Below are 21,558 nucleotides of genomic sequence, written 5' to 3'. Positions count from 1 at the left end.
TAAGTTTAGTGTACATACTCTTTAACGGTAATCGAAAAATAGGCTGGAACACTATCATACTAGAACCATATTTGTTGCCTTTGATCTAAAGGAATGTTGTCCAAAAGATCACCCATTGTATTTTGCAGAAAATTTAGGTAAGCAACGCCTATAATTGGTTTAGTAAAACAACAGGATCTAGAAACCTGTCGCCTGCAATACCCATCCAAATGTTTAATGAAAAACGTATCTATTTCTCAACCAGTGGCGTCTCTGCATACATATCTTCCGATATTATTTACAAAAAAAGTGATACGCCACAGATATTTTTTTGCGAGAATATTTTTTTTGATTAGGCTGGACAATTCTACATGAATAAAGTCTCTTACGCTTTTCTCGTTAGACTAGTTGTTCTTTGTTTTGTTTGTTTTAAGAGTTTATTATTAATTATTATTTTATATTTTATAGTTTATTATAAGAGACTTTTTTCATATAGAATTGACCAGCTTAATCAGAAAAAATATTCAGTGGCGTACCGCTTTATTCATGTGTCCATAATGTATGAGTACGACATAATGTCATAAGTGCCATAATGTCGGAAGACATGTAGGCAGGAACGCTACTGATTGAGCAAGAAGATTACTTTTTTTTATTAAAATATGAGGTTTATGCCCTATTAACATACATCAAAATTGAAGGTAATATCTAAAGCATTTTCTGAGAAATTTAAAAATAACGATTTGACCAGGAAAAGTTCAACACCCTGTAGCTAAAAATCTGTGCCGGTGAGGACATATGGCTATATCAACTTTTTTTCATAAAATGACCTGAGGAATCACATTCTGAAATATTAGCATGACATTCAACCCCCTGTATATGTTACTAATCTATCACACACGATTACACAAAGTTATATCTTATCGGCATATACAACCAAAATCGGCCCACGGAGGCCTCTAAAGTTAAATCACTTTAGTTTAGATTTGTAAGAAGTTTGAAAGCACCCTAGTAATAGGTGAAGTTGGCAGTATGATATGCCATCGGCAGGGCATCAAGATTTAACTGAGTATAATACAATTCAACAGAGTCAGCGTCAACGCTGTTAATAAGAAAGATAACCGAGTCAAAAGAGCTTTTGAACTGCGTCAAGTTTTATGGCAAATCAGTATGCGGGGTAAGAGAACTCAACCTAATGGAACAACGTTCATTCACTTCTTCCTGTAAAAATATTACGATTTGGCTAAACTCGTCTTATACGAAAATTGATAGTTTTTGATATACAGAGTATCAAAGTAGGGCACTACTTGATACTTACATAGATAAGGATTTTATAAGCGGTTTCTAAGAAATATCTTTTTCTAAGAAAATGCAAGTATTCATATTACCACCATCATCATTCCTTGAATGAAACATTCTTAAGGAATTAAGCAAATTTTAAAGAAAACTATATATGAAAAAAGCTGTTCCACTTTAATGGCAACGCAGCAAGACTTACGCATAATATCGATTTCTACACGCAAAATAAATTTCCTAGGAAAAAAATCATAAAAAACATTGGCAATTTCTGTAATATTAAAACTATGCAACACCTAAGAAAAACGTGAAGTTTTAAAATAATTTAAACACTACAAGGTTATTAGGGCTAGAAATTGTGGAAAATTACCTAGTTTAATCCCCAGGCTAGATAGTTAAACTCATAATTAACTGCGGATTCAATTAGTTACATATACGAATATTCACATAAGATTTCTTTTATGACTCCTACTAGGGAATGCAAGTCCCAAGCCTGGAAACCCGCAGAATGTTAAAAACAAAGTGTTAGCAAGTTCGACATTACCATCAACAAACCTCTTCTTCATTTACTCAAAGCGCCCACATTCCTATATTGTGTATCAAACTTAATGAAGTTGTGCCTAACTAGTTTCAAACTTATGTTATTCTTTGTCCAGCTATAATTCATTTCTGGGATCATGAAACTGTAAAGTTTTGGATCTGGAAGGCTCCGAAGTCATTACTCACACTTTTTGTTAACTGTAAATTTTCATTTTTAAACCACGTTTGAACAACTAGACCTAAAAATCGTTATCTAAGAATGTGAGCAAGCACTTCAATTATAATTGCCCAATCGAAGGTCTAACGGAACTTGTAGTCGGCTAAATAGTACCGAAGCGAATTTACATGACGGTAATCAGATGGACCAAGATCTGGGCTATACGACAGCCATGACCTTGACTGGCCTGACAGCCCAATTTTTTTAAATCGCCACAATCGCGTGGCCTAGTGACCCAGGAGTTCAATAACCTAACACTATAATAAGATGTAGTTGTGATATACGAGTACTTTTGGTAATTTCCTATTTCCATTAAAAAATCTTTCGGTCAATATTTCTTATTTAGCAGAAAATCCTCAATGCGACCCCATACAGTACGCCCAAAATAACACATTAATTGTATTGACTGGAAACTGGAAATACGTTCTTATGAATTATCGTTTGTCGTGGACACTCTGGGGAGCACGTTACGCAATAATTGGACACCCGAGGGCTTTTTTGGTCGCGATCGATGAGACGTCGCGAGTCCCCTGAACCGGATTGACCTTAACTGAGCTCACAGCGCTGGGAATTGACCATCTGCCCCAAAGATTTCTATGATTTATGACATGAAGTAAAGGCTTAGGTTCGAATGAAAGGGCTGCGAGATATTCATAGTCATGAACCTCACACATCAGCTGAAAAATTTCGGTAGATTTTATGTTTTTCAGGAACTTTTGTGCTTCAATGACTGAGCTTTCTGTCTCGTCTCGGGATTCATCAGCGAATAATTAACCTACTATTGTTAAATCCGGCGCTTTTTTCCATGCTTTTTTTTTAGTTTAAAACGATAGGAATTAATCAATTAGTAGTAAACTGCAAAAACAGATTTGTTTTAATAATAATGGGCAAAATTAAGCGCTTAAAATGAATTTGTTTAAATTTTTTATTCGAAATGGCCTTCATTTGCAGCTAAGCAGTACTCCAAACGAATCCTTATTCCCAGTATTTTTACAAACTTTTGTACCCTAATTGACAAATTAAACTAAAGTTCAGGTTTCAGATCGTACTAGTGCTAAGTTTCATACCTGTGACTCTAATAGAACAGCTGTTCAGTATCATGCGTTAAAAACGCACTGTGTATACACGTTGTCCTAAAATTTATACTTTTCACACCGCAGAAGTATAAAAAATACATTAAAATTCACATAACATCATCACATAACATGTATTACGTTAAAAGCTAAATATATGAGAAAATTACGTCTTCAGATGACGTCAAAATGACGCAATTTGTAAAATTCTTAATGTATAAAGCAAGGTTTACGCATGCATGCTTTATTGGCGCCAGTGCCAATATAATTCCTGGCACCAAAAAGTTAATGCAACATTACTTGAATTATTTTTCGCTTAAATCAGTGTTTTTACGTGTGAAGGCACATGTATAAAAATAAATATCTAAAAAAAAACAGTTGAACTTTTCGGCGCCAGTAATGACTTTGGCATTGGCTCCAATAAGTATGCATGGGTAACCTGTGCTTTCAGCTGCTTTTAACATAATTTATTGGTGGGAATTATTGGCGCCGGTTTACTGGCACTTAAAAAATGTAATTATCTACACACGCAAAAACACCGGCGCTAGTGAACTGGCACCAATGATCGATGCATGTGTGATGACTGCTTGGTAGTATGAATTTATTTTCATTTTTGACGTTATTGCGTCCGGAATTGTGTCTATCGAGATTCAAGAAGTCAGGGCTAGGTTGAATTGATCAAATAAGTCGAAGGACATAAATCATAAACATAAATTTTGAGAATATGTAAATTTTGACACGAAAGAAGATTTAACAAAAGTAGAATTAGATCAATCGCATGGATCTCTAATTAATTCATTGAGTGACCCCATCATGGATTAACTCAGCGGGTGTCCTCCTCGTTAAGATAATTGGTACATGCTACTTGGGATCGATTATGCCTCCAACATCTTCCTCTAAATTTGAAAAATTAATCTTCTAATGCCTGATGGATTGCTTAAATTAAACTGAGTGGATTATCTGATGCCCTTCAAAACATATATGCCTCGTGTACGAATTTTTGGAAAAGAATGAAAAAAAGTTGAAATTAATATTTTTGATACCTAAGTGAAGGAGTAAAATTTAGGAAATTATCTCATTTGGGGTAACTCACTTAGCCTAGACAGAGCTTTTTTTGCACCCATATTTCTTTCCTTTCCATCTTTTGTGGTTTCCTCGCTAGTTTCGATCCGCTATTTCCTGGCTTCAGATGGCAGCTTTCAAACTTCACTTCATATTTTTGGTAGGAAATTTGGCGTAGTTAAGTTTTTTTCCCCTTTCAATCTTATTTTTCTCTCGGAAGAGCCGGTTTTTCTTGATTGTTCCTTAAGACATTGATTTTATCTTCTCACCTTCCAGCCGAATTTTTATGCGCAACTCCCACGTCTTCGCCTTTCCTGGTTACTTGACAAATGTCTTATATTTTTCAGTAAGTTCCCACCATGACCCGAACCATCTCTCAACCGCTCGCCAACGTTACTCCCTTGACGTCGCAGTTCCCTTCGCATTCGCTAATTAATTTCATCAACTGATAGCTGAATGCAAAACGAGGCCCATCAAGTCAACGAACCTCAAACAAACCAATTAATTTATGCAATCATCTTAATTAGTTGCCAAAATTTGCAGCTTCCCTATGACGCCGGGAACTATTTGACTTCTGACACGCGGAAAATTGGCAAAGCGCGATACTTTAGTTATGTGTTGCAACTAATTAAATCACTTGTGTCATGGGAGTAACGAACTGGAAAAGGGAGACAACTACGTGCTTGTTCTTTTCGTTTTTTGGTCCAGCTTGTTCATCGACAAATGACTGCTTGTCTAACGGACGTTGTTGGGTCCTCTTCTTTGTTAATTGGGATGAGGGAGCATTTGGCTGGAAGACAAATTAATAGCGACACGAGAGTTCAATGTTATTCTTCACGAGTACGTTTAATTGGGGTGGAGTGCGCTGGGGGTAGACCTGTTAGTAGAAACACCAACGGAGTGCACAGCGTTATTAAAGACATTTCGTTAACTCTTACTGGCGCAGAAATCTTAAATGAATTATTTCTCAAGTGGCGTAAATAATTATTTTTTTAAACGTTGATTTAGGTTCTATTAAGGGTGATTGCTATAAATGGTCAAATAAAAAGCTACATAAGCCCTTTTTACCCAATTAATATACAGGGTGTTTGGAAAAATAGGCGATTAAAATGATGTACGTCCGGAGCACTTAGGGACTTAATTAAATATTAAAATGAATTTGCATATGTGGTTAGAAATTTGATCCGCCGCCGCCTCTAATGATTAAAAAATGGTGATGCTTTTTATCGACCACGGCCACCACAAGAGTTAATGTTGACTTATTAGTACATGCTTCAGAGCTGAACTGGGACCTATCCAGCTTTAGAATGTTTTCAAATTTACGTTCCTACATCATTTTTACACAATGCAGAGTGTCCCATTAACGATTTACCTCCCATCAAATTTCTTTATATTTGACATTAGAAAAATGGTTCAAACGGGAATCCCCTTTCATTTTAGGAGTAGAACTTAAAAACGTCCTGGTTGTCCTCCCCCACATGATCCGTCCCCCTGCACGTGACATAAACTTCCTTATTTTAAATGCAACCTCCCAATTTTTTTGGCACTTTTTTATTTCTAGTTAAATTTTAAGATCAGTCAATGTAAGGGGCCTTATCTTTAAAATTCACCGTTTTCGAGTAATACCGGAAAATTTTAAAATCTTGTCAGATGCAAGCTCCCGCAGAAATCGGTATGTTCCCCTAATTTGCACGATTTCAAACGTCAATAACTTTTTTATTTTAAGCGGAAAGTTCAAATTTTCTCGACGGCATCGTGTTCAGAATTTAAAAATCTAGGTACAGAACGATTGAAAAATCATCCGCTATACATCCTAGTGCTTCTTTTTAGTTGCTTATCAAATTCAAAATAAATTTCAAGTATATTTTATACCTCTTTTTGGGAATAAACGATATTGCTAGGAATTTTGACAAATACAAACATTAAACTGTACATAAAATATATTATTACACTTTTTGAAATCATTATAGTTTTTCTTTTTTTTATAAAATATCAAAATTTTCTTACGTCATTCATGACTTCATCATCCACATTTAGACTTGACCCACGAAAAGGGGTAGTTTCTGAAAACTTAAAAATGGATGGTTTTAGAGATAGAGTCACGTTAATAAAAATTGTGTATTTTTTAATTTTGAACACGATGCCGTCGAGAAAATTGATATATTCCAATTGAAATAAATAAGTTATTAACGATTGAAATCATGCAAAACTGGGAGACGTATTTCAAAGGTTATGAAAGACTTTTTCTCAAATTCAAGTACGTCAAAACGTAACTCATTATGTTCCCTTTTAGACCTAAAATTTCGAAATTCGCAGCGGTTAGGAAACAATACCGATTTCCGTGGGACCTTGCAACTGTCAAAATTTTCAAATTTTCCAGAGTAAGTCGAAAACGGTGAATTTTAAAGATAAGACAGCTTACATTAGCTGACCTTAAAATTGAACGAGAAATACAAAAATGCTAAAAAAAATTGAGAGGTTCCATTTAAAATAAGGAAATTTATGTCACGGGAGGCAATGAGGTTATTTTTAAATTCTGCTTTTCAAATGAAGGGGGAGTCTCCGTTTGAACCTTTTTTCTAATGCCAAAAATAAAGAAATTAGATGCGGGGCGAATTGTTAAATGGGACAGCCTATATAATAATGCATACTCTCAACCACCTTTTTAGACCTAGAACTCAGAATTCCTTTTCCAGATCGTAGCTTCTTGTACAAAATTTTCTTCATATTATCAAGTCACGTTTTTTCAAACATTAGTAAACTTCTTTTTATTCTTCCTTATGATTGTACACTTTAAATTGAATTATCTAGAACATACCCGTTGCTAATCGAAAATTTGCATTTTTTTATTAAATCAGGCATTTCCTCAACTTGCAACTAAGATGTGTAGGGTGGACATAGATAACACATAAAAAATATTGAAATTTTCCATAAAATTATTCGAACGAGGTTCTGATGTACCTCAGTTATTTTTCGAAACTCTGAGTACTTTGGCCGTTACTTTCACCACAGGGTCTTAAGTATCGCCGTTTATAATTGTTGGATTGAAGACTTGGATAACAGTAAAATCATAGCTAACATTTGTGAGCCTCAAATCCAATTAATATTCAAACCCGAATGATATTTTTAGCTCTGCTCTCTGATTAATATACAGTAACGATTAACGTGACAAGTCGTAGACACTACTAGAATCATTAACAATAGAATTTCACTCCTTTGTATCGTCCGGTCCAAAAAGTACGATCACTCAAAACAATGACACATTTATAATGAATCTAATATGCTCCACATACATATCTGGTATTATTTACTACCCTATTAGTTCCATATAAATAAACCTAATGATATCCAGGTACCTACTTAATATTTGCTTGGTAACAGCCTTTAAATGTAATTTGCATCTAGTCCACGTAAATGGTCTTTCAGGAACGTTCGTCGAACTTTTTCCAATAAATAAAAATCTGCATAAATAGATCGTGGGTAGACAAATCCTTTCGCATCGGATTCTCCCGCCGAGTCTCCATTTTTCCAAATAAGGAATTTTCTCTTGGACTTTGTGGGAAATATCATTAGTCAGCGACAAAGGCAAAAATCTAGATCCAAATGTGGCTGAAAAAGAAGAACATTCCGCTGTATAATTGGTCTGACTTATGAGGAAATCAGCAGCGGAGCCTATAAGCAAAGTAGAACTATCTGTCTTTTCTTGATTTTATTTCAGTTAATAAGGTCTCATGAATGCATAGCTCTTTTCACGAATTTATATTAAAAGATTATTTCAAGGAATTCCCATTCGCATTGGGTTATTGGGAACGCTGCTGCTTATCAAGAACCTTCCAGACAGGATTAAGTTGCCTGATGATACAAACATCAAACAGATAATAAAAGAAACACACATTTCTGTAGTTAAACACCTAAAATTATTGTGCAAGGTACTATTTGTTTACGACAAGCTGACGTAGATATTTTTGATTTCAGAGTTGACACAACTGCGGTCCATTTCCCATGTCTGCTAGACCAAAGGCCACTTCCTGTTCATTTAGCCTTCAGGGGCATATCTGCCTCAATTGGAGGACGGCCCATCTTGGAGGATGTCGACGGGTTAGTCCGTCCTGGACAAATTTTAGCAGTGATGGGACCTAGCGGATGTGGTGAGTTTTGTTTTGAAAAAAGCAAAAAAACATAACTTCATGAAATTCAGATTCTTTAGATATTAAAATTGCTAAATAAAAAAAGAACGGAAACTGATGACGATTTCTTGGTCCAAAATGCGAAATTTCGCTCCTTTTTAATTTGCATGTAACAGTAAATTCAACAATTATTTAAAATTGTGTTTCATTTAGGTCATAATCTTGCTCCATCACTGTCTTTAATTAAAATTTTTAGCCGGGCTATAAAGTGTGATATAGAAAATGGAGTAATCAACTTTGAGAATTCTAATTATGATGATAAAATACGATCTAAGCTTCCGGATTGCCACGGAATGAGAGGGTCTAATTAGGTCTCGGAATTTTTCAATTTGTCTTTGAAATTGGATTTTAGTCACAAAAGAGGGAAAGGCTCTGAAATGATGTTTTCATTTAAGATCCTAAAAATTTAAGTAGGTTAAGTGGAGAATGACGTTTTCGAAAGTTAGGATGATATTCAAATTCGCAATTACGTTTTTACATAACTAGAGAATCAACAAGAATAATGCAATTTGGAGAAGAAATGTACAAATCAATATACATTTATAATTTCGTGGCCGTTCAATCATTCTTGTCATACAAAAAACCGTGTTCATAACAATTTTGGGCAGCGGACGTAAAAGTAAAATTTTTCCGCTCTTAATACAAAAATGGTTATTTTACGTGCGTAAAATTGACTTCTTATTCCCGCATCTGAAAGTTCTTGCGCAAGCTGTGCGAGGGTAATAAGGAGATTATGCTGAAGAGTTTTAAGCTCAAGGTGTAAGCACTACTTTTCACGTGACGTTACATTGTACGTCTAGGTTTAATACATAAAAACGAACATTTCCCCTAAAAAAATTAGTAAATTTACTTAACAGCTTTTTCACAAGTTTTAAGTTTCCAAATTCCACCTGAATGACTCAAACTGCCTGAATTCAGAAGTTTTGATTAAACGAGCCTTAATGACCATCTTTTCGTTAATAAATTTCATTTTTTCCCTTTTAGGAAAAACAACCCTTTTGAATTGTCTAAGTGGTCGTCTGAAGTTGGACTCTGGCCAAATATATTTCAACCGAGACCCCCTCTGCAAACGATGGAAACGGAAAATTTGCTACGTTCTGCAGCAGGACATATTTTTCCCAGACCTAACTTTAAGGTAAGCAGATTAAGGGATTTACGTCAGGTGTAAACTCAGTTCTTCATGCATAAAAGTTCCTCCCAACTCGTGTTGGAGTAATATAAAAGCCATTTAGATGGTGGAAGTTTCATTTTTTTTCTGTCTAGCTAAGTTCATAATCTCATATATCAGCCAAACTCTTAAATAGTTATTTTGTTGGCGAAAATTTACATTTTCCGAATTTACTTATAATGTATTATATCGTGTTGAATGCTCATAAATATCTTACTGTTTTATCCAAAAAAATTAATCTTAATTTTTATTTCAGGCAAACCTTAGAGTATCAAGCAAGACTGAGACTGTCGGATGTCATGTCCCACGCACAAAAAATGCAATATGTCGACCATATCATAGATGTTTTAGAACTAAATAATTGCCAAGATACCATCGTCGGCGACTATTTGAAAAGGGGCCTCAGTGGGGGGGAGAAGAAAAGGGCAAATATTGCTTGCGAACTTCTGACAAATCCTTCACTGATGCTCTTGGATGTAATTTCTATTATTTCGCAATTTTTTCAATTTAATTTTTTTTTTTTGTTCAGGAACCTACGTCAGGCCTGGATTCACATTCTGCTCACAGTCTGATGATGACGCTGAAAAGGTACGCCGTCTCAGAAGGGAAAACTGTAGTCATCACGTTACATCAACCTTCATCACAAATCTTCCATTTATGTGATAAACTGCTCCTACTTTGCAATGGAAGAACCGCCTATTTTGGAGATACGTGTAAAGTTGTGGACTTTTTTAGTAGTGTGGGGCTCAATATTATGCCGCATTACAATCCTGCTGATTTTATACGTAAGTACCAGTTTTATTGACGAGCAAATGCTTGTATTTTTATACAGGGTGTCCCATTTAACAATTCACCCCACATCTAATTTCTTTATTTTTGACATTTGAGAAAAGGTTCAAACGGAGATCCCCCTTCATTTTAGGAGTAGAAATTAAAAACGGCTTCATTGTCCTCCCTCGCATGATCCGTTCTCCTGCACGTAACATAAACTTCTTTATTTTAAATGGAACCTCTCAATTTTTTTTAGCATTTTTGTATTTCTCGTTCAATTTTAAGGTCAGCTAATGTAAGCTGTCTTATCTTTAAAATTCACCGTTTTCGACTTACTCTGGAAAATTTGAAAATTTTGACAGTTGCAAGGTCCCACGGAAATCGGTATTGTTTCCTAACCGCTGCGAATTTCGAAATTTTAGGTTTAAAAGGGAACATAATGAGTTACGTTTTGACGTACTTGAATTTGAGAAAAAGTCTTTCATAACCTTTGAAATACGTCTCCCAGTTTTGCATGATTTCAATCGTTAATAACTTATTTATTTCAATTGGAATATATCAATTTTCTCGACGGCATCGTGTTCAAAATTAAAAAATACACAATTTTTATTAACGTGACTCTATCTCTAAAACCATCCATTTTTAAGTTTTCAGAAACTACCCCTTTTCGTGGGTCAAGTCTAAATGTGGATGATGAAGTCATGAATGACGTAAGAAAATTTTGATATTTTATAAAAAAAAGAAAAACTATAATGATTTCAAAAAGTGTAATAATATATTTTATGTACAGTTTAATGTTTGTATTTGTCAAAATTCCTAGCAATATCGTTTATTCCCAAAAAGAGGTATAAAATATACTTGAAATTTATTTTGAATTTGATAAGCAACTAAAAAGAAGCACTAGGATGTATAGCGGATGATTTTTCAATCGTTCTGTACCTAGATTTTTAAATTCTGAACACGATGCCGTCGAGAAAATTTGAACTTTCCGCTTAAAATAAAAAAGTTATTGACGTTTGAAATTGTACAAATTCGGAGCGTATTTCGAACATTGTGAAAGAATTTTTCTCAAATTCAAATAAGTCAAAACGGTGGTTAATAGATTCTTTCTTAGCCTCAAAATGCCGATTCCGAAATTTTCAAAAAAATTAGAGGAAAAACACCGATTTCTGTGGGATCGTGCTTGTGTCAAAACTTTCAAATTTTTCGGAATAAGTCGAAAATGGTGAATTTTAAAAATAAGACAGATTACATTAGCTGATTTTAAAATTGAACGAGAAATCCAAAAATGCTAAAAAAAATTGAGAAATTTCATTTAAAATAAGGAAGTTTATGTTACGGGAGGCAATGAAGTTATTTTTAAATTCTGCTACTCAAATGAAGGAAGAGTCTCCGTTTGAACCTTCTTTTCTAATGTCAAAAATAAAGAAATTAGATGGGAGTAAATTGTTAATGGGACATCCTGTATGTACTTTTATTGAAATTAGTTCATAACGTCTAGATAAGCTGTTGTTTAATACGGAAATTATAGAGAAGAAAGAATTTTCTCTACCTTTGTAAAGATAGTACCCAGCAAACACAAATAGTAAGCAGTATGGACGGTAGTATGAAGGTCCTTTACAGCCGTACCAGGGTTAGCTGCATTGATAACCATCTACTTACTCTTTTTCATATCCTCTCTGTTGCCTGCAGTAATCTAATCGATTTATATAATATGCGCTGCGAATGTTCTGCTGCAGTAAGTACATTTACCGCGCATCAGGCAATAAGACAATAAAAGCATAAAAAGACACATTTTCAATCCATTAGTGTTGCAGCCCAGTGTTGTCGATGGTACAGTAATGCCTGTTTTTGTACAGCAATTTTCGTGAGCTATAAAAATTTTTGCCTACAATAATATGATAGAATTCAAATTCCTCATCGGAGTCCTCGGAGAGCCCTGAACAAATATGCTCCAAAGTCGCTTTACCTATTTCAGTCACCTCCTTGTTTAATTTAGTTCAGGTGTTTCATGCATGTCTTGTGCGTGTTCGCTGTCCCAAATTCCGAAGTTGAGTAAAGTTTGAATTTCCCCTCAGAAAGTTAAGTATTTATACTGTTTTGATATTTATTATGAAATAGTTCTTCCATGTTTTTACTCTAAGGAAAATGTTTTTATACAAAGGGAAAACAGTAACAAAGAGTATGGTAACATCTGACAGCAAAAAAGGGGTTTATCGTTGGGGTGCGGTGAGTTTGTGTGGCTCTTCAACCCGCGGAGGAAGGTGGGGAAGTCGCCCAAACAGCCAAAATTGGGAAGGCGCTTATACGGTCGTAAAGCGGATTAATGAGGTGGTTTACAGAATCCAGCAGACCGCCAGAGCAAAGGTGAAAGTTGTTTATCTGGATCGATTAACGACGCACCATGGAAGTATGTCCGTTCGAGAGTCACAATCTTAATAAAGGAGCACAGTGTTACGGATGGCGTGCGGACGCCGCAGGTAAAAGACAGAGGCAAAAAAAGAGGTTTATCGTGGGCGCTCGACAAGCGATTTATTGCTTCTTATGTATGTCGAATATTTTAATATGTTTGTTTATGTTAACATTTGCACGTTTAAGACAATTGTGGGATCTTCTAGTCACAGGATCTTTAGTAATATAAGGAGAGCATTGTTAAGAGTGAGTTAGCCTAAGCTACAAAAAACAACCGATTGTAATAAACGATATTACAGTGTTTATTAGTGAAATACTAATTTATTACTAGACCATTAGTTGGTAAGTTGCAGTGCTGTTAATTTGTCGAGTTAATAAATAGTGTTTACATTGAAAGCGAGTTTCTTGAAATAATTCGAACCCCGAAGTCGCAACGATATTTCCCGGCTTTATTTCCTCGCTTCCTTATATACTGTAAGAATTTATCCCTTTCTAAATCGACCGTGGGATCCAATATAAGGCCCCGAAATCCAAGACATGTCGTCTCTACCTTGCTTTTGTCAGACCTACAATGTCGCCCACTCTTTATATGTTTGTTTCATGAGCAACGCTGAATAATTTACCATTTCTCTTCAAGCTTTTCATTAGCATAAAGGGAAACAAGAAGGTTGTCTATTGACAATCACCCAGGCAATATATTATTCGATTTACGATCAATTTCTGATTCGATTCCATACTCATGCATGAATACATTTAGTAGCATTTATATCGTATCGCTAAAGTGGATAATAATTTCAGTGGAGCAAATCAAAGGAGCCCAAGAAATTAGACAGAAAATCATTAAGGCAGCGGAAGATGCCAAGAAACACAAAGACTACCCCATAGAGCTGCGCTGCCATGATGTTCCCTATATTACAGAGAAATATGATCATAAAATTCTGCCTCCATCACATGGACCATATCCCAGTTTAGAACGTAAGTGCACCTCGAGCAACCCAGATCTACACAAAACACAATTTCTTGACCACTCAGAAGAAACATTGAATCAAATGGAACCGGATGTTCGAAGACTGTGGCTGGACACCCACTCGCACGCATCATCTTCAGTGAGTTCGGAGACGAGTGATGCAGACTGTTATTTTTCCTGGCCGACCAGCTTTTGGACTCAGTTCAAAGTTTTAGCACAAAGAAATTTCCAGGAAGCCAGGCCTAGGATGTTATCCAAATTAAATTGGGTAAGTTCGGTCATTAATACTTTAAGTCACAATTTGAAAAACACCTTGGTTTTAGGTTCAAACAATAGGATTAGGAATCTTAGCTGGTCTCCTGTGGTTCCAGCTGGAAAGGAGAGAGGAAGCGTTGCATGATATTCAAGGCTGGATGTTCTTTTCTACGACATACTGGATGCTGTTTGCTCTGTTTGGGGCCCTTAGCTCGTGTAAGTTACCGCAAGTTTTTAAATGTTCATGATGCTTAATTGTATGCGCAATTTAGTTCCTCCAGAACGAGAAGTGATAAACAAGGAAAGACGGTCAGGTGCCTATAGGTTGTCGGCATATTATTTGGCCAAAATGGTTGGCGAGTTACCACTCACTATCACACTTCCAGCAATTTATCATTGCATATCCTATCCTATGTTAGGTAAGTTTCCACCATTTTGTTGCTCAACAGTATCATAAAAACCATTTTTTCAGGATTTCATTCACCTCTAGTGTTCCTTACTCTATTAGGCTTTCTATTGTTAAATACCATTGTGGCTCAGAGTGTAGGATTTTTTATAGGCGCATGTTGTATGGATATGCAGGTAACTAGACATATCGTTTACATGATAAATGGATATATATTGAGGATGTTTATGCACAGGTCAGCATAACAATGAGTGCATTGTATACGTTGGCCACCCAGCTGTTTGGCGGGTATTTGGCTACGAATATTCCTCCATGGTTGACGTGGATGAGGTACACTTCGATGGTTCATTACGCCTACCAAAACATGCAGATTGTTGAGTTTAGTGACGGCCTGCCAATATTGTGAGTATTTTTTTAATCGTTTCTTGCTTATTGATTTAGTGAAATATGTAACATCTAATCAGCATGAATTATTGGATCAAATCAGTTCCAAAATGAATAAAAAAATGCGGTAATCCACAGGACGTGCAATTTAAAGTTTGCAATTCGACATTAATAAGTAAAACTCCAGAATAATAGTAAGCTCGGCAAAAAAATCGAACTAACCATTCGATTTGGCTTAGTGTGCAAAATCGTATAAAAATTGAGGTAAACGGTTAATCTCGAAATGCAACGAGCCTTTCAAGCTTTTGTTACACACTGTATAATGAACTGCGCCACAATACTAAAAGATATTTTGTAATTGATTTTTATGCATAAATCACATTTTGTGTAATTTATATTTCTTTACTTTCAGATGTGCAAAGAAATCAAAGTTCGCCATCTGTCAAGAATTGAAGTTCATCCCAGTGACTTCCATTCTGGAAGCCGAAGGAGCCTACCTTCCCTTATGGGCAAACACCCTCGTCCTACTGGGCTTTTTGTGTGTGTTCCGGTTCCTTGGCTACGTGGTTCTGCGCTACTTCAACACCCCCAAATAGACCAATAAAAGAAACCAAACTTATTAGCTGTATTTTGCACTGGATTTGATATATGCCAAAACCATTCAATCTTTAGAATAATAATAATAATAATATTCTATATTATTATTATGATTATTAAAAATATTCTTAACGTTGAAATTTATAGACTGACTGTATTAGGTAGATAACGAGTCTTTTCTAGGTCTCGAAAGAAATTAAAAATCGCTCTAGACTCTAAAATATTTTATACGTAACTTGGCGCTGACCAGTAGTATCTATTTTGTAGCACAGACAGGGTGGCCCCAAAATTAAACGATAATGCTTCGGGTTAGCTTAGGTCGCTCTATAAACTAAACTGCCATTTTAGTCAAAGCTATTTGTTCATGAAATTCATTTCCAGTGTGTAATAATATTATTTTCTATCCTAAATTGTGATACTACAATAGTTTTCCGAACGAAGTTGAGCCTCCGATGAATCAAACAGCATTCAATAATGAATCAGGTAATTTCTACACACAGATCGTAAGTTTCCCAGATATTTTTTGAGAATTTTATGAAATGGCGGACGAAACAGTTTTCTATTAAGTAGTCTAGTTTTAAGTGTGTTATCTTTTTGAACAGTTCTCCACGTGACTGCAAGAACCTAACCGGAAAACATTATACAGGCTGTGCTAAGAGTAACTTTTCGTAACTTTAGTTTTTTATATTATTCATTACTTTTAAGCATTTAGCTTTAAGTGTGATCATTCCAGTTACATTTTTCTCATATCCGAAACAGCTCATGAGTTCGCGCGACTCTGACTGAGGTCTCGAGAGCGAAGAGAAGCGAATTTTCTTCTCGCGGGTAAGAAAGGACAAGAGTGGACGCACCATGAAGTAAGTGCCTTTCTGATAAGTATTCTACGTGCCAATAAAGTGGAATTAAAGCAAACGTAAAGCAACCAGCTACGGCGACTGCCAACGAGTATGATTTAAGGTTTAGGGCGGTCTGGAACCAAGTAATAAGCTCCTAACCGCCTGGTATAATAAAGCTGTAAGTTTCAAAGCTAATGTTATTTATCTCTTGAGTGCACTGTGACTGAATTGTGTGATACAGGAGAAGAGTTAGGAATGGTGCTACATACTGTGAAAAAGTGGGCTTTTGTAAGTTTCTGAAGGAAATTTATGCAAATGATAAATTTGTCAATTCTTAAATTATGATAACTTTTTCTTTAATAAACTGTTTAAGACAAAGAATCCTCATGAATCGTAAATACTGTTTGTTTCTAAGAACTATATGAATTTCCAACTGTGATTAACACTAGATGTACCAACAATTTGACTATGCCAATTTCTATCGACACCAGTCAAAATGATTGGCCTTAGAAAAAATGGTTAGTGGGGTTTCTAGTCTTCATATATTGTTAAAAAATGATAAATTACTTTTATATACTATACAGCATGATAAAGAATACAGTAAATCTATATCATAAATAACAATTCGAAATTTTATTTCAATTTTGAATCAGCAATCTAAATTGGTAGTATTGAATTTACCGCAATTTTTACCGATGCAGATTTTGCTTTGTGTTCTTTACTTATTGTTCCTGTCATGTCGATCACTTTGGTTATCTAATGATTCGCTTTCGCTATCATAAAACTCATTATTTTCAACATCCGCACGTTCAATAAACATGTTAGTTATATTTTTCAAAAACACGGAATATTTCTTTCGTTTTGCAATTTTCGAGGCCTGGCGATAATTATAAAAATAAATTGAAGCTAATAATAGGATAACATTTCTCTCTGTGTTTAGATTTCTTACCAAAGAATATACTTTTGAATATTTCAGTATCCAAAGAAATGTGTCTTTCCAGTATTCTCAACAAAATTCCACAACCGCCACCCTTCAAAATTAAGTTAACGATTGTCATACTTATCTGTCATTATTACCCGCATAACATTTGTTTTGACCGTGCTGCAATTGCGCAGTGTTTATAATTTACCATAACTGCGCAAAATTCATTCCATCATATAGAAAACTGCACCAGTCATTTTGACTGGTTTGTGATAAGTACCAGTGACAATAAAAAATTTTTAGATTTTGAATAAATAAATGAAATAAACCAACTGATATTGTTAAAAATAATAATAATAAGGTGAAGTAGGAATTTGAAAATAAAATTGAAAAACTAGTCATTTTGTCTGGTATGGTAAATCTAGTGTTAATGCCATTGTCTTACGTTTTACCATCTCCCCTCTTCCTCTTCTCCCAGAACTAAGAATCATGAATCTGAATCATTCTACTGGGTGACAGTTGGTCTGCAGATTTCTCCAAAACTTCATACAATTAAAACCCATAAATCGGAAGTTTGTGTTCAGTGATTTGTAGCCCAGCGCTATTTCATCGATGCGAAATGAAGAACCATCTAGCTCGGTTCGGTTATTTTTCAGTTTTTTATTCTATCCTATCTGATCTTTATTTTTGAAACTACTGCCTTCCCCAATAATGTTCAATCAGTCGTCATTTCTCATAACAATAGAGTTAGAGCAAAAAGTTGTACAAGACACTCGGAAAAAGAAATGCCATAAATGAAAATTTATTAATTCCTGCGAAGCATCAACGCAAGATACTGAATGATCCAGTTCAATTTAGTTTTTTTGTCCTACAACTCTTGACCTTTCTCTTTTTTTTGCTGCTGACCAAACATCTCATGAATGCAAGATGCAGGATCATTCCTTTGCTCTTCTTTGTCTTATCATTCCTGATTTTGAGCACCCTATCGTAATCCATGTAAGCACAAAATATATTTTCTTGAAAGTCATTATCTCTGATTCTATAGGATTCTTGGAGGAACTTCTTGAAAGCCGTTACCTGACATGGGGTTGCTTAATTTTTTAGATATTTATCAACTATTTATCACTGCTTTAAGCTCGTTCACTGATTGTTTAACTGATTAAAGACCGAAATTCACGATGAGAGTTCGAACCCAATTCTTCAGCAAATCTGGTTTGCCTCCCATAAAAAAATTCTATTCTTATCCAGCTTTGAATTTGTTTTATGCTTCTGGAATTCTTCAAATTCGTTTGAGGCTACGGTTATAGTGGATGCGTTTTCTGACAAACCATCGTTCTGACGAACATGTTCAAACGATGATCGTCAGAACGTTGTGGTTATGGTAGTTAGACAATCTGACAAATACCATAGATTAATCTAGTTCTTCAAATTTATAATAAATTGATTATGTATATTTGTTTGGTGAATGTTAATTTTGTTGAAAATCCTTGAATAGACCGTCCAGTGGTGTGATAGTAAAATAAGGTTGTAGGCGTAATTAATCAAAGTTTATTCTTACTATTAACGACCGTCACAAAATCTGACAGGCGTTAGATTAACTCTATGTATTTTGCACACACTTGACTTCTTTTTAAGAAAAAAGATAAAGAAAAAATATTAATCTAAGCAATAATTATTTTTGGAACAATCGTTCTTTGTAGCGTTGATAGTGTTGTGCTACACATTTGTAGAACAGAAACACGCTTTTTTCGTTATTTTGAACTAAATATTTCAACAAATTTATTATTCGAAATAGTTCCGCTATCAGAAAATGGAACTAGTTCATGATTACTGCTTTTTTATTAGATAGTAATTTACTTAAAATTTTACTAACTAGAAAGAGTAGATCAGAATGCCAGAATAAAATGTTTGAGTCAAGATAAGTAAATGGAGAATTCCATGTGCTATTTGAAGATTGAAATATTCAATAAAATTGGCGAATATTTTAGAATGACGCTAGAAATATTGTTTTTTATTCTAGAAGGAATTTGAGAAGCGCCATAGCAAAACCGCCTAAACAATCAAATTTTAAAACATGTATATCACCAAACGAATTTTTTTGCTAATTTTTTCCCACGTTTTTCGTGATATATCCTTGTCTTAATATTGACTATTTATCATGTTTCACAAACATCTATTTTTATAGACAAGCGTCATAAGTTTTTCGCTATCCACTTTGCTTCAATACTTCTGACGAACAAAGCAAACAATTTTTCGCAAGCAAACAATTCGTGCGAATTCTGAAGAACTATTCGTACGTAAATATAACCGCAAGTATTGTGGTTATATTTACGCAGGGTCGTCAAAATTCGAGGCACATCAGTGGTATCTCGGAAACTGCAAGAGATACGAGGTCGTTTAAATTGGGGCAACGTTGCACAATTTAGTGTCCGAGAAAATGCCACTTCGATCTCGGAAAATTTCCGAATACTTCCGAAGACATTCATAAAAAAACGAAATTTTGCTATATTATTTTTTCCTAACTCTTTTCGAAGAGATATTTTAAAGCAAATGTTACTTCGTTATTACCACTTCTTCGTCCCTGTAAGAAGGCGTTGTGAAATTTGAAATCCGACGTTTCGTTTTTAAGTCGCCATCATCAACTTAATTTTTTTTTATACGGACCTGGATTTTTAAATCTTATCTTTTACTACTTTTTGCCCTTCTAAGAACAATAACGTATAACAACCCCCCAAAAAATAGTAGATATGCTAAAAACACCCTCATAAAATGTGCATCAGTCTCCCACGTATCGTTTTTAGCGTGGTTTGTCGTTATTGCAGTTTCTTTTGCCCACATAATGCATATTTTTAATTAATTTTAATATAAGAAATAAATAACATAAACATAAGTAACATAAATATATTTTCTTAAGTATAACAAATGGATAAAACTTATGAGTATTAAAAAAAACTCACATCTGGACAAGCAGGTGGAAATGAATTGAGTTTGTTCTATTTTTTTAATAAATAAACAATTGCCAAATTATGATTAAAGTAAAATAAAATGTTCTCATCACTTAAAAAGCGTGATATGATAAAAATCTATTAAGTTTGCAATAGAAATGCTCAATTATTTTTAAAGCGCTACTTGCAAGAATAAAACACTTTAAAACTGCTATTAAAAATAATTTACATTACGGGTCTAACTAAATTATATAAAATGGAATGATAATAATTTAAAAGTTTCCATTCTTGGTAAATTAATGCAATTTAATATGCTAAGGGGTTTAAAAGAAGTGGCAATAATGAAGTGACATTTATTTTGAAATACTTCCTTAAATAAAGTAAGTGAAAAATAAAAATGACAGCAAAATTTCGTTTTTTCTGGGTATCTTCGCAGGTATTCGGAATTTTTCCCGGTTCAAAGTGATATTGTCTTAGGCAGTAAATTGTGCAACTTTGCCCCAATTTAAGCGTTCTCGCATCTATTATAGTTTCCAAGACCTCAATGATACGCCTTGAATTTGGACCGCTCTGTATATTGTTTGATTATTCATGCATGTTCGGATACATTCGTTAGAACGATGGTTTGTCAGAAAACGCATCCGCAATAGCCGCAGCCTAAAGTAATTGCACCACTGATTCTTCAATAAATCAGACTTTGACTCTTGGTGAAATTGGAAAGTACCACTGATGAATTCTTGGTTGATCCTTCCAAACTAATATCGCTCTCACTGGAAATCGCTATTTTACGTTCAATTCTTGCTGTGTAGATTCCAAGATATTGGACAACATACGCCGGGCATAATTGCAATTGTGGCAATTATGCCCGGCGTATGTGCCCCTCCCTGAAAAATGTTCTTCGTTGTTGATTAATATTTTCAATCCCACATGCCTTCAGTGGCTTCTGGCAATTTGCAATTGAATCATTTCCATAAATTTCCTAAAGCTATATTTTTGTACAGACTATAAACATACGTCATCACATGCATTCGTCACAAAATATACACGCCTACTATATCCTACTTTGCGTATTATATCTTTCTAAGTTAAATGTTAATTTTAATATACCTGACGAAGATGATTACCATTAAGTGTTCCATCACGTTTAGTCAAAGATACAGCCCCCGCTTTCCGGAAACATAACCCTTTTGTACAGACATTTTATTTATTTTTTTTTCTTTATTAAGCGTAATGTTTTGCGTAAAGGCAGGGCTTGTATGTAGTATAACCATATACATAAACACGAAACGATTTTGCCTTTTGTTATTTCTTTGTAACCTTGTGTAAATATTATTTTATTATGAATCTGTTGTAGGGTAATCAAAAATATTAATTTCTGTATTTTTGTGATATTCGTTGATAAATTTAATTAAAAAGCAAATTATAAATTTGTAAAGGGCTTGAGTTTGCGATGTGAAACTTGAGAATGATTGCAAACTTGAGCCCCTCTTCCTGCTCTGAGAGCTTTACTGTCGATGTGGAATTTACAAAATTCTCATTTGTAG

At 34.6% G+C, this 21,558-nt stretch overlaps 1 protein-coding gene across 2 annotated transcripts in view; it reads left to right on the top strand.

Annotated features, from left to right (window-relative positions):
* E23 (Early gene at 23) overlaps window positions 1–16,559 on the top strand; it is a 104,481-nt gene extending 87,922 nt beyond the window's left edge. For both annotated transcript variants that reach the window (XM_066402213.1, XM_066402214.1), the window contains 11 exons: window positions 8,140–8,312; window positions 9,336–9,486; window positions 9,776–9,995; window positions 10,049–10,304; window positions 13,501–13,677; window positions 13,735–13,937; window positions 13,993–14,140; window positions 14,197–14,343; window positions 14,397–14,506; window positions 14,566–14,732; window positions 15,127–16,559. In XM_066402213.1, coding sequence (XP_066258310.1) covers window positions 8,140–8,312; window positions 9,336–9,486; window positions 9,776–9,995; window positions 10,049–10,304; window positions 13,501–13,677; window positions 13,735–13,937; window positions 13,993–14,140; window positions 14,197–14,343; window positions 14,397–14,506; window positions 14,566–14,732; window positions 15,127–15,310 — 1,936 coding nt within the window. In that variant the 3' untranslated portion in view covers window positions 15,311–16,559. The remainder of the gene's footprint in view (window positions 1–8,139; window positions 8,313–9,335; window positions 9,487–9,775; window positions 9,996–10,048; window positions 10,305–13,500; window positions 13,678–13,734; window positions 13,938–13,992; window positions 14,141–14,196; window positions 14,344–14,396; window positions 14,507–14,565; window positions 14,733–15,126) is intronic.
* Window positions 16,560–21,558: the final 4,999 nt, after the last annotated feature.

Source organism: Euwallacea similis, chromosome 25 (assembly GCF_039881205.1).
Source record: "Euwallacea similis isolate ESF13 chromosome 25, ESF131.1, whole genome shotgun sequence".
NCBI classification, from domain to species: domain Eukaryota; kingdom Metazoa; phylum Arthropoda; class Insecta; order Coleoptera; family Curculionidae; genus Euwallacea; species Euwallacea similis.
Note: the sequence above shows the minus strand (reverse complement) of the source record. Positions and strands in the feature narration are given on the sequence as shown.